Source organism: Petaurus breviceps, unplaced genomic scaffold, assembly GCF_028583685.1.
Source record: "Petaurus breviceps papuanus isolate PSGF00001 unplaced genomic scaffold, PetGlider_PUasm1.0 90825, whole genome shotgun sequence".
Classification (NCBI taxonomy): Eukaryota; Metazoa; Chordata; class Mammalia; order Diprotodontia; family Petauridae; genus Petaurus; species Petaurus breviceps.
In genome coordinates, this window is record NW_027187353.1 from 16,621,939 (window position 1) to 16,635,273 (window position 13,335).

Below are 13,335 nucleotides of genomic sequence, written 5' to 3' on the forward strand. Positions count from 1 at the left end.
GAGAGAGAGAGAGAGAGAGAGAGAGAGAGAGAGAGAGAGAGAGAGATGGAGGTGGGAATCCAATTAGCCTGATTAGTTGTTCCAACTTCAGACCATCCTTTCCTCTCCCCCACCCACCTGATCTTGGGGAGGTTTTAATTTTTCATGGAGGATATTAGGTTCCTTCTTCCCCTGGAGAGCTTGGAGGAAGACTGGACATCAATTAAGAGATGGGAACTTGGAGGAGAGAGAGCCTTGGATTTGGAGTCAGAGAACCAGCATTTCCTGACTCTGACTTTGGACAAGCTGCTCCCCAAGCCTCAGTTGCCTTATCTGCAACATTAGGACTTTGGACTGGATGGCCTCTACAATCCCTTCTGGCTCTCAGTCTGTGAGGTGATTTCTGGGAGACTTGGAACAAAGCCCTCCTCTCTTGGCCACAGTTTTCCCATCTGCCAAAGAAGAGGGTTATTGTAGGCTCTTTGGAATTCAGCTCCCCACGTAGAATCTTTGGGCATCAGAAGCCAAGGGCACCATTGAGATCAGCTGGTCCAATTCCTTTATTTTACTGATGGGAAGAGAAGACCTTTAAGACCTCTTCCTGCACTTATGCTAATTAGTCATTTAAGGAAGCATGCCATTGGCCAGCAAGGTCAGGAAATGCTGTCATTTAATCCTAAAAATAGGCTGCTGGGGTGGCTGAGGACAGATTCCTTTATCCCAGCCCCTGGCCCCCATGCCCTTGCTCCCTGCCCCAACTCGTATGCCCCTTCCCTCATCTCCCTGCTGGAGGCTCAGATCTCTTCTCTCTGCCAGTGGCCCTCCAGATGTCCCGATTTCAGGACTAATGAAACAGGGGCATGAGAAGGCAAACCATCTGAGCTGACTTTCTGGGTCAACAACCCAAGGCCACCATTTTCCATCTTCAAGGTGGGAGAGGGCCATTGTGAGCTGATGGCCCAAGGCTGATGCTAGGACACATGCAAACTCGCTAGCAGGCTTCTCTCTGGGGAATCATTTGTTTTGGCTCCTGCAGGGATATTTTGGTCCTGAGCCATTCCAGCTGGACTGGCTGGGGGATAGAGGATCTGCTTCCCTCCTGGAAGGACTCGGCACCAGAGACTGTTTGGAGAAATGTCAGCTTTCCTTGAAAGCAGCTTTCTAGGAGTCAGGAAGAAGCAGCATCCCCTTTTAGGGCCCTCTGATAGCCCAAACAGTCCCACATTTTTGTTGCAAAATTACTTTGCAGAACAGTTTGACATCCACTCTCATGAGGTCAGCAAGGCATTGATTATTTGACCCTATTATACAGAGGCCCAGAAAGGCTGAGCAGTTTGTACAAAGCTGGGGCTAGAGCATAGGTTTCCTGACTGCACATACTACCAGTGTGAGTGACCTTTGGATGCTCACCTCCCTCTCTGAGCCTCAGTTTCCCCATCTGTAACATGAGGGAGTTAGACTAGATGGCTTCTGACAGCCCTTCCACCTCTGGATTTAGGATCCTCTGAGCTTATGAACCTTAATAAAGGAATAAATGGCCAGAGATGGTATAGTGTCACCACCCTAAATCCTAGGAATTGGACTTCATAATGGCTCAATGGAAGAATGTCAGATGATAGAAACCATTTAGTCCAGTGCCCTGAGACCTAGAAAGGGTAAGTACCCAGACTGCAACCCAGTACTCCTCATTTCTAGACCTAAGCCCTTTTCCCAGAACCAATGAAAAAAGATAAAAAGAATGTCTAGTTGATGCTTTTCTTTACCTCATTCTTTTCCCAGTGACTCCCCCCAACCATGTCCTAATAGAACCCTACTTTTTGACCCAGTAAAGTCAAGTCAAATAAATAAACACATGGCCATGTCTGACTATGTTTTGTTCTGCCCTTATCATCTGCCTTCTATGTGCCCTTCCCCGCCCCCCTCACTGTCAAAGCCTCATTTACTTTAATCCCAGCTCAAGGGTGGCAGGAGCATAGGTCTCACAGTGCCCAAGGCCCCATGGGCCTTGCCATCTTGTGAAAGCTTCTCCTTCAAGATTGCCTCCTTGTGGGAATTCCTTTTACCAGTCTATAACTTAGTAGATAAGTCTATAACTTAGTAGTCTATCACTCAATTGGTCTATAATTTAACAAGTCTATACTTGGAAATAAGTATACAGCTTAGTAGTCTAACTTAACCGGTCTATACTTAGCAGATAAGTCTACAGCTTAGTAATCTATAACTTAGCCAGTCTACAAGTTAACTTAGTAGATAAGTCTATAACTTTAAGTAATCTATAACTCAACTGGTCTATAACTTAACTAGTCTATAGTCTTAGGGAATTGCCAGAAGTTTAGAAAGGTTAAGAAATTGACGGGTCATAGGGGCGGCCAGGTAGCACAGCAAGTAAGAGCACCGGCTCCAGTGTTAAGAAGACCTGGAGATCGAATCCCGGGCTCAGACACTCAGCACCCACCCAGAAACACCTGGCCGTGTAACTTGAGCAAGTTACTTAACCCCAATTGCTTAGGGGCGGCCAGGTGGCTCAGCCAGTAAGAGCACCGGACCCAGTGTCGGCATGACCTGGATCAAATCCGGGCTCAGATACTCAGCACCACACCCAAAAATAACTGGCCGTGTAACCTTGAGCAAGTTGCTTAACCCCGATTGCTTTTAAAAAAATAAAAAAATTAAAAAAAAAAAAAGAAATTGACTGGTCACACAGCAGAGTCAGAGGTTGGATTTGAACCCAGAGTCTTCTCCATCCTATGCATCTCTTGTCTCTCATGGTGTTCCCAGGTTATCAGCTAATCAGTGACCATTTATTAAGTGCCTGCTGTGTGCCAGCATTGTACTAGGTCCTGAGGATACAGACAAAACCAAATCATACCAATTCTCAAAGATCTCCTAGGAGAATCTGCAGGGGGAGGGGGGGGGAGTCTTCAAAGGTTCCAATGTCCTCAGACTCTCGGGCTCCTAGAGTGTTCTAGAGATGAGCCATGTCCTAGAACAGAAAGCAGGACCAACCCAACCCTCATTTTACAGATGGGGAAATGGAGGCTGGAGTCATTGCACCGTCCTCGGGGCCTCAGTTTGCTCACTTGAGAAACGAAGGCATCGCACCCAGTAATCTGCCAGGGTGCTTTCTGCAAGAAGTCCCATAATTAGAGCTGCCCCCCTCCTCGCCTCCCTCAGCAGAGATGGAATGCTAGTGGGCTCTCAGAAGCAAGCCTCCTTTAATGTGGCTTTGTAACTCTGGGAGGAGGGACGGAACAAGGGCTCCTCTCTTCTAGAGCTGGGTCAGGGCATTTGTTCTGGGAGGAGGCTTGAAAGTCACACTACCTTCCTCTCTTTCTGCCCCTCCCCCGAGGTAGTATCAACATGTGCATGACTTGGGGAGGGGTCGAGAATTGCCCATCACCCCCAGCTCTGAGTCTCCCTATGGCCCAGAAATGCCTAAAATATACCACTGCACCCTCTGGAAAAGCATCCTCCACAGCTGTGCTCCAAGACCAGGCGGTCATTTGTACAATATGTGCATTCATAGAAAGCCACATAAAAAGAATTCCTCCATGGGCCCTTGGCAGCTGCCCACCTTGCCTACCCTTAGTCCCAGCTCTGTTGCCCTTTCATCCAGCTAGGGTATGGCTGGCGTCCAAGAGCAGGAGGTGAAAGGAAACCCCCCTGGCCATCTGGGGGGCTACCCCATTGAGAACTTCCTGAGAACAGCAGCCAGGGATGAGGGGCTCGCTACTGGCAGTCCAAGCAGACGGCTTTGTCCTGGGCTGAATATAAGTGAGCCAGCCTCTTACGTCGCGAAGCCCCTGGAGGGCTGGCGGGTAATTCAAAGGGAACAGGCCAGGCAGGGGGAGGCACAGCCAGTCGGACATCCCGCTGTCCCTGCTTATTTGAAGCCAAGCTTCCAAGTGGCCCCTTGGCCTCCCGCAGAGTTAGAGCTGGGAGGGACCTCAAAGGTCCCCTAGTCCACCCCCTTCCTTTACAGATGAGGAAACTGAGGCCCAGCTTGCCCAAGGTCACCAGCTATAATAACAGAGCCTGATTCTAGCTCAGGTCCTGGGACTGAATCCAACGCTCTTTTCACAGTACCGCTTTGGGATCTCAGGATCCCAAGCCCAGGCAGAAGCCAATGCTGTTGTCTTCATCGGCCAAATGCGGGATCTTCCTTCGGTTAGCTTCTTACCTGCAAATTGGGTGGAGCTCCTGTTCCCTGACCCCTCCCCATCTCTTCTGCTCTTTCTCTTTCTTTCTTTTTTTTTTTTTGGTCTATTAATAACAATTCTGGGTTCTCTAAATAGTGCAAGTATTTTGGGAAGGAAAGTAGCAGGGAGTCTGATCCTGTGATTTGATTCATGTGGGTGATGTACCAGTGTGGAAACTCCCTCTGCCAATGTAGCTGCCAGCTCCTCTGTAAAAGCCAGCTAGCTGGTTGAGTGGATAGAGCATTGGACCTGGAAGTCAGGAAGATCTGAGTTCAGATGTGGCCTCAGGTGCTAGTTGGCTATGTGACCCTGGGCAAGTCACTTAGCCTCTTTCTGGCTCAGTTTCCTCAACTGTTAAGGGGGTATCATACTAGCACCTGCCTCCTAGGGTTGTGAGAATCAAATGAAATAATTGTAAAGTACTTCACATAGTGCCTGGTACATAGAAGGGTCTATATAAATGTTAGCTCTTATTATTAATAATCTTAGAGAGTTGCCTGGGAATAGTCTGAGGTAAGAAACGTCACCAGATCCCCACTGTCTAGCCAGTCTCAGAGGCTGGACCAGGACTAGGTCTTTCTGACGCCTCAAGGCCACCAGCCCCACGTCAATCTTGCTGACCTTGATGTGTGTATCATTCTGACCATTTGGTGGCTGATGGACCAGAAGCCCAGGACATGGAGCGGCCGGCTCACTTTCCCAAGGTCACACAGCTAGTAAGAACTCCTGAACTCCAAGGCCGGAGTTCTTTCCACTGGACCTCTGGGCCTCTCTCCGAACTGGCCTGATTCCACCCACAGCAACCCCGTCCCTTCCCCCGCCTCTGTCCTGTGTCATTGTGGTTCTGTTCAGGAAATGGCCTTGGCCAATATTAATTTAAGTTGTTCCTGGGAGGGCTTCACCCAGTTCCAGTTAATCCAGACAGCCCACGCTAACTCAGAATGAGGGTGGTAATAACCTGTAAGGTAAGCCCTGTGCACACAGTGCACCCTTGGGAGACTCTTTCACATTCCTGTCTTCTTTCACAGCTTCAATGGAGTAGCTGTGATTTCATTTGATAGATGAGGGGGAGGAAGCATAGGGAATATTATCCTGGTTTTATAGATGAGAAAACTGAGATTAAGCTCACCCAATTAACACTGGCTCTCTGGGAAGACTGGAACCTGGGTCTTCTGGAATTTTCAGCCCTTCTGCATACATTTCTTTTTTTTTTTTTTGGAGGGGAGAAGGCAAGGCAATTTGGGTAAAGTGATTTGCCCAAGGCCAAACAGCTAGTAAGTCTGTCTAGTGTCTGAGACTAGACTCGAGACTGGATTTGAACTCAGGTCCTCCTGACTCCAGGGCTGGTGTTCTGTTCACTGTGCCACCTAGCTGCCCTACTTTTTTTTATTTATTTTGGAGGCAATTGGGGTAAGTGACTTGCCCTGAGTCATGCAGCTAATAAATGTCTGAGGTTGGATTTGAACTCAGACCCTCCTGACTCCAGGACCCCTGCTCTATCTACTGAACCACCTAGCTGCCCCTGCATGTAGTACTTTCTAAGCTACAAGGACTGCAAAAGTGCTCTCCTCCAGAACACCTCTGAAGAGCTTGAATACCTCCAAGTAGCAGGGAGCTCACTCCCTTTCCAAGCAGCCTGCTCTGCTCTGCTCGGGCATGACCATCCCAGTCAGGAGGGCTCTAATCCTGACTTCCAGCAGAAACCTGCATCCCTCTAACTTGACCCTGATTGCAGCCTGCTGGAGGCCAGACAGACCAAGATCTAATCCCTCCTCCCTGTGAGAGTCCTTATGCCCTGTGATATCTGAGGGAGGCTCAGGCCTGAGCCACAGGAAATACCACTGGCAGATGCCAGCTCTGAGAGTCACTAGCTGGGTCCTTGTCGGACCTCAGGTCCCTTATCCTCCAAATGAGTTCATAGGAGCAATGATTTCTGAGGTGCCTTCAGTTCTTGCTCTCTGTTACCGTGAATTGTACAAGGAAGGATCAAAGTGAAGCGTGTTTGGGGAAAACTGTTCTAGAACCCTGAAAGGCAGGCCTCGTCTAATCTCGAATTGGATATTTAGTAAAATGTGCTATGTTTTTGGGGAAAAGTTCCATTTAATCTCACATCAACAAACAGTTTTTTTTCACTCCCTCCTATGGTCGGGGCTCTGGACTCAGTCCTGGGGGTACAAACATTTAAAAATGATTCTGGTTTAAGTGATCTCTAAAGTGCCTTCCCGCTTAGACCTTGACTCTGATTCTGGTCTATACGTGGTAGAAAGACTCCCTGAAATTCCAAGGCCCAGGTGCCTCTGGGGAGGGGCGGGAAGAGGAGAGGAGAAGGGAGGCAATGTCCACCTGTGGTCATTCTCATGCCCTTATCCCTGGCTTCACATCTCCCAGCAGGCTGGTCTCACTTAGAAAGCAGGTCGCCTCTGAATACTACATTGTTTCAGGGGTCACAGAGGAAAAGGCGAGCTCAGTTGTTCCTCTGGAGGGTGAGGGCTGGTATGGGTCTGAAGACACCCTCCCCCCAATCTAGGGGAGAAGAGCAGAGGGTCTTTGTCTGAAAGATCAAGACCCCTTCCTCTCTCCTCCCTCCCCACCCAACCCAGATGGGCCAGCTGGGTTCTGAGATTGACCGTGTTGTTCCCAGAACACAGGGAGGTCTATGCAGAGGATCATTCCTGGGCAGGCACAGCCCCCTCCATCACCGGCCAGGACTGGGAGTGTAGGGAGCTCATTTGGGGCATTCTCCTACCCACCCAGATGGCCAGGGTGCAAGAAAGTGTCAAGGAACCAGGAAGCATGACCTAATGGAAAGAAAGCTCAGTGAACACAGTCATTTTGAATCCTGGGCCTACCATTTACTAGCCGGGTAACCTTGTGGGGGGAAGGTCATTGGCCTTCCTCTGGGGCTCAGTTTCTACATCTGTTCTCAGCTGCTAAGGTCTTCTCCCACCCCAAATCACCATAGATTGACATGGCGTATATTCTCACATTTCCTTTCATAGAATGTGGACTCCTTGGGGGCTAGCATAGTTTGGTTCTTGTCTCTCTCCAGCTCCCAGCACAATGGCTGGCATATGGGAGGTATTCAATAGTCCAGCTCTTCACCCTTTCTGTGTAGTGGACTTCTTTGGCAGTCTGGGTGAAGCCTAGGGACTCCTCAGAATGATGCTTTTGAATGCTTAAAATAAAACCAATTATATTCAGAGAAAGATGTCATTTGTTCCACCCAAGTTCACAGACCCCATGTCCATGGATTTCTTGTGGTCCCATGGAACCCAGTTTAAGAACCTGATCTGGTCCAGTCCCAATGAGGAAAATGAAGCAGAGAGGCTTGTGATTTATGTGACTGTTGCACAGCGGTTAAGGAGAGATCCAGAATGAAAGAGCGTCGGACTCTTACTCCAAGTCTAGAACCCAGTTCTGAGCTCAGGCAAATTGATAACAATAAATGAAAGAAGAAGCACATATTCAGTGCTGACTGTGTGCCCTGAGCACAGTGGGGGGACAAGGCAAAAAGAAAGACGTTCTCTGCTCTCCAGGAGCTCACACTCCATTGGGGGAGACAGAACAAAAAAGAAAATTCCTTTCATGGCAGGTGGAGAGGCCAAGGAGGCTACTTAGAATTCTGCAGTGGGGTAGATGGCAAGTGTGTGAGGCCAGATTTGAACTCAGGTCCTCCTGACTCCTGGGCCAGTGCTCTATTCGCTGTGCCACCTAGATGCCCCAAAACAAATTCTTTTATTAAGAGGATTTGTTCTGTGAAGTTTGGATTCAGTCAAAGGACCACACCCGAGGACCTAGAGGGCCACGTGTGGCCTCCAACTGCAAGTGCCCCACCTGTAGCCCAAGGGTCCTTGGGTAATATCAGCAGGTTGGATCATAGTGCCAAGGATGTGGAGGGTATAGGATCAGGGGAGATGTTAAGGCATAGTGGTTTTCTATTTCATTGGAAGGAATAAAGTTAGTGCTTCTCATCTCATTAAGCTTTATGAGAAGCCAAGCTCAGATGAGTCCTGGGGAGTGGGGGGCTAGGGGCTGGGGAGACAGGAAGGCCAGGTAGAAGGGCACCCCTCATAATGGCCACTGTCTGCAGCCAGGATAGGTTCTGGGCTGTCAGGGCTGGGAGAGGGGATGAGGGGCAAGAGAAGGGGAAAATGGCATCACTGTGGACATCTTAGCAGGGTCTGGGCAGCCTGCCTTCTGCCTTATTCCCTCAGACACAAAACACTCAGGAACCTCCTCACTTTAGTGAGCCACGTCAGACTGACATAGGGGTGACTTGCCCTTTCTGGGGCTCAGTTTACTCCTTCTGACTCCCCTGCCCTTGAAGATCATCTGGTCCATCTCACCCAACCAGCTTTTAGAAATGGGACAGAGTCACACAGAGCTCAGTGACCACCCTGCAGGTGACAGGGGCTTTCTCTGCTAGTCCTGGGCCTGGCAGAGGTGAAGCACTGAATCTTTCTCCTGCATTGCATGCCCTTCCTTCTCTTCCAGTCACCAGGGGCGTTTTTCTGTAGTCAAGGAACATCACGCAGGCTCCCTCTCCAGTTCATTTCAAGACCTCTTTCACAGCATAATCTGGTAATAAATTTGCAGTCAAGTTGGATTTATCCAGCAGGCCTGAGTGTCCCCACAAACCCCACTTCCCCTTCTGGGCCTTGGCATGGGAATTTGGGAGGCAGGGAGGGAAAGTACAAGGATGGCCTTAAGCTCTGTGACAGATGTCATGCCATTTACCGCAGGTCCATGCCAGGATGTCTGGAAGGTGGTCGGTTCTAGAGGCATCAAGGTGGTGCAGAGAATAGAGTCCTAGGCCTGTTGTCAGGAAGATCTGAGTTCAAATCTCATCTTGGACACTTCCTAGTTGTGTGGCCCTGTCAGCCTCAGTTTCCTCATCTGTAAAATGAAAATCATAATAGCACCTACCTCCTAGGGTTGTTGTGAGGATCAAAGGAGACAATATTTATGAAGCATTATATTAGTAGTGATATCACCTCCCCAGCTTTATTATACGCTACTCCCATTCATGCACTCATTAATCTAGCTAAACTGGCCTTGGAGCACCTCCCACATGAGGCTCCTCCTCCCTTCTCTTTGCACGGGATCCCAGTGCATTTGTACAGGGAGTCCCCTATGCCTGGAATGCACTCCCTCCTCACCCCACCTCTTGAGTTTCCTAGTTCCCTTCAGAGCTCGGATTCTAGATTAGGTCTCTCCAGATGTTATGGCTTCTGGTGGCTTCCCTCAAGAAATTACTTTATAAAAGAGGAAAAGGACCAATATCTACCAAAATATTTATAGTATAGCTCTTTTTGTGGTGTTAAAGAACTGGAAACAAATGCAGTGCTCATTATTTGGAGAACGACTGAACAAGTTATGGTCCAAGAATATAATGGAACACTGTTATACTGAAGGACACAAGAAAGGGGATGGTTTCAGGGAATCCTGAGAAGACTTGTATGAACTGATTCAGAGTAAAGCAAGCAGATACAGAACAATTTATATAATAATACCATAAAGACAAATAATTTGGAAAAATTTAAGAACTCTGATCAACATAATATCCAGCCATAATCCCAGAGGGTCAATGTCACCACCCAGGGTTATGGACTCCATATGCAGAATCAGACACATATTTTTTGGACATGGCCAATACAGAAATTTGTTTTTCTTGACTATGTATATTCATTACAAGGGTTATGGTTTCCTTCTTCCCCCCCCCCCTCAATGGAGTAGGAGGAGTGCAGATGGGAAAGAAAATACTAATTGAAAAAAATTAGTTTGTATTTATTTTGCTTTTAATGTAACTTTTTCTATTTTAACTTTTTCAATTAACAAGCATTTATTTTTCTCTCCCTTCCACTCCCCCTGCCAGTAAAAGAAAACAAAAACCCTTGTTTTAGCCAAGCAACACAAAATTCTGCATTGGCCGTGTCTAAAACTGGGTGTCCCATTCTGTACCTTGAGTCCTTTATCTTGTGGAAGAGGGTGTGTGCCTCAGTACCAAACTGGGATTCCAGTTTTTTGCATTGTCTTCCCCAGTAGAACGTCATCTCTCTGTGAGCAGGGACTACTTGTCTTTCTGTCTCCACTGCCAGGCACAGTGCTTGGCATAGATTGGGCCCTCAACAAATGATTATTGGCTGATTTGTCTTTTGATTCTCTTTGTCTCTCTCCTCCCTTCTCCCTCTCCTCGATGGCCCAGGCCCAAGTATGGTGGCAAGTACTGTGTTGGGGAACGGAAGCGATTCCGCTTGTGCAGTGTCCAGGCCTGCCCTGCTGACCGGCCTTCTTTTCGCCACATCCAGTGTAGCCAGTTTGATGCCATGCCTTACAAGGGAGAACAGTACAAGTGGGTTCCTGTGTCTAACCACAGTAAGTCACCTTCAGAAACCATGGCTTGATCTCTTGGCCTCAGGCCCTGGAGTTGACATTTTAAAGACTCAGGCCATTTTTGCTCTACATCCCACCCTGGCACACCGCCCCCCCTCCCCCACAAAGGATTGTCTATCCTCTATCACTCCCTGTTGTTGAGGTGTGAGAGAGGAGGTGGTTGCTATTTTGCAGATGTACGGCTTTTTTTTGTAACCTTGCAGACAGCTACTGGCCTAGTCCAAATTGTACTCCATTAGTTGAATGCCCTTATTCAGGGCTTGCTTGATTAGACTTTTAACCATACATAGAGAATAAGAAAGAAACAAGAAGCTTGTTTGACCTCAAGAAGCTATTACATTGTCTGCCATTTTTCAGTTGTGTCTGACTCTTTATGACCCTTTTGGGGGTTTTCTTGACAAAGATACTAGACTGGTTTTGCCCTTTTCTTCTCCAGCTCATTTTATAGATAAAGAACCAACACACACAGCAGTAAGTGACTTGCCCAGGGTCACACAGCTAGTGAGTGTTGCAGTAGAGCTAGGTAGACCAGAGTCCAAATCCTGCCTCACACACTTACCACCTGCGTGACTTGGAGCAAGTCACTTGACCTGAATTGGCCTCAGTTCCTTCACCTGTAAAAATGGGGACAGCAATAATACCTTCCATCCTACAGGTACTATGAGGATCGAATGAGAGATCAGATAGAGCATTCTGCAAACCTGAAAGCACTTTATAAATGCTAGCAGTTATTATTAGTATTAATTATCATTTTAATCAGTCATTCATTAGACATATATTAAGCACCTACTATGTTCTGGGCACCGTGCTAAATGCTGTCCGCTTATTTTCTCAGGGGAACTTTTTTTCTGAGCTGGTAAAAATTTTGGTGAGAGGCAGCACGGCCTAGTGGTTAGAGAGGCTGCTCTGGGTCCCATCTCTGGCCATACTGGCTGGGGCAGCCACTTAAGCGATGCTCCAGGAATCTCCCTAAGACTCTAATGGCTAGAGAAGGTGCCGCTTTGCGCTGATAGGAGTTTCATTTCCTGAGGGTTCACAAGTCCAGTTAAAATCCAGAGTGGCCCTTTCTTGCTGAGTTGCTTAGAGATGCTCCGCCTTGGCTGGCTGGGAATGCCGAAGTCTTCCTCTCCCCATGGGCCCAAGGTGTCAGATTCCTAGAAATGGGCTCCTTCCCCTGTCCAGCCACTCCTTTCTGACCTCTCTTCCCTCTCTGGATCCTTCCCTATAGTTAATCCCTGTGAGCTGCACTGCCGGCCTGCAAATGACTACTTTGCAGTTAAGCTTCGAGATGCTGTAGTGGATGGGACCCCCTGCTTTGAAGGGACCACCAGCCGAGACTTATGCATTAATGGGATCTGCAAGGTATGCCCCTGCCTCCACCTGCCCGTGCCCCTCATTGGGCCCAGACCAAGGGGCTCAAGGGCAGAAGAGGTGGGAGGAGAAGCCACGGGTAGCACGAGGAGGCTGCCATGGGGCTGAGCGTACAAGGGCTTGGGCCACAGAGGCTTCCTGTCCTGGGCTGCACACCACCTGGGGGGCTAAGACCCAAAGAAATGATGAATGTTTTCAGCCATAACAGCTCAAGAAGACCAGCCACTAAGGGGGTAGAGGTGTTCAAATAAGATAACTTTGGGTCCATCAAGGACCCATGCTAGCCTCCAAGGGACACAAAGAGAAGACTGACCCCTGCCTTTAGGGAGCTCTCAGTCTTGCCCGAGAGACAAGATACATGCACTACAAGGAACAAGAAATGATTTATTTCCTCACTGCACATGGAGCCATGATTAGAATCCAATATGGTCCAATGGGAAGAGCATTAAGTTTAGTCTGAGGACCCGGCTTCCAAGTATGGTTTTGCCGTCTGTGTGGGACCTTGGGCAAAGCACCAAAATTATCTGGACCTCAGTTTCCCCAACTATGAAAAGAGGGAGTTACACTACAAACTTTGGGGGGGGGGGAACCAGACCTGTGATGTTGGAATTTGGAGTTGAATACTCCCAGTGGGGAAACTTCCTTCCACCCATGTAGATTGTCACCTTCTCTATAACTTGTAGTCTTAGATAGCTCCTGGGGACACTGAGAGCATAAATGACTTGTCCAGGGCCATGCTGCCAATATGTGTCAGAGGAGAGAACTGAGCCGAAGTCATCGAGACTCAAAACCCTAACATTCGATCTATGTTCTTCAAAGGTATCTCCTAGCCCCAAATCCTGCCCTCCTGTTCCAAGGGCTGCCATTACTGATCCTTGGACAAGTCTCACCTCTTTGGACCTCTCCCCAGTAACTCCCAGCTCTAAATCTGTGATCTTCTGAGACAGAGAATGGCCTCCTGGCTGGATTGGTCAGTAGACCATACTAAGCAAATTGTCTAGGTCTCGTGGTTTTTCTTGCAGTCCCAAAGGAGATGAGGAAGGAGGCGGGGAGACAGCTTACTTAATGAGAATATTGACCCTGAAGGCAGAAGACCTTGTTTGAATCTTACCCTTGTTACTTACTAGTTTTATGACCTTGTACAAGTCCCTTGGTCTCCATCTCTTCATCTGCCAAAGTTGGTCTCTAGCCCTTTTCCAGCTCAGAAATAGAAATCTGGTTCCTGAGCCTAGAAAAATCATTTCCCACAAAGGAAAAACACACACAAAAAGATGAAAAGCCAACTTTGTAGTATAAAGAGCTTTTTTTCTGATAAAGGATCAGTAGGCTGGAGGTTTGGGGTAGGACAGAGGGTGATGAGGAGGCCACAAAGCCAGACTTACCCAAAGCATTC

The 13,335-nt window shown here is 48.2% G+C and overlaps 1 protein-coding gene across 1 annotated transcript in view; it reads left to right on the plus strand.

Moving 5' to 3' along the window:
- The window catches only part of ADAMTS7 (ADAM metallopeptidase with thrombospondin type 1 motif 7), a 163,231-nt gene that overhangs the window by 94,690 nt on the left and 55,206 nt on the right, over window positions 1–13,335 (plus strand). The window contains exons 12-13 of the mRNA XM_069071387.1: window positions 10,384–10,553; window positions 11,800–11,933. Coding sequence (XP_068927488.1) covers window positions 10,384–10,553; window positions 11,800–11,933 — 304 coding nt within the window. The remainder of the gene's footprint in view (window positions 1–10,383; window positions 10,554–11,799; window positions 11,934–13,335) is intronic.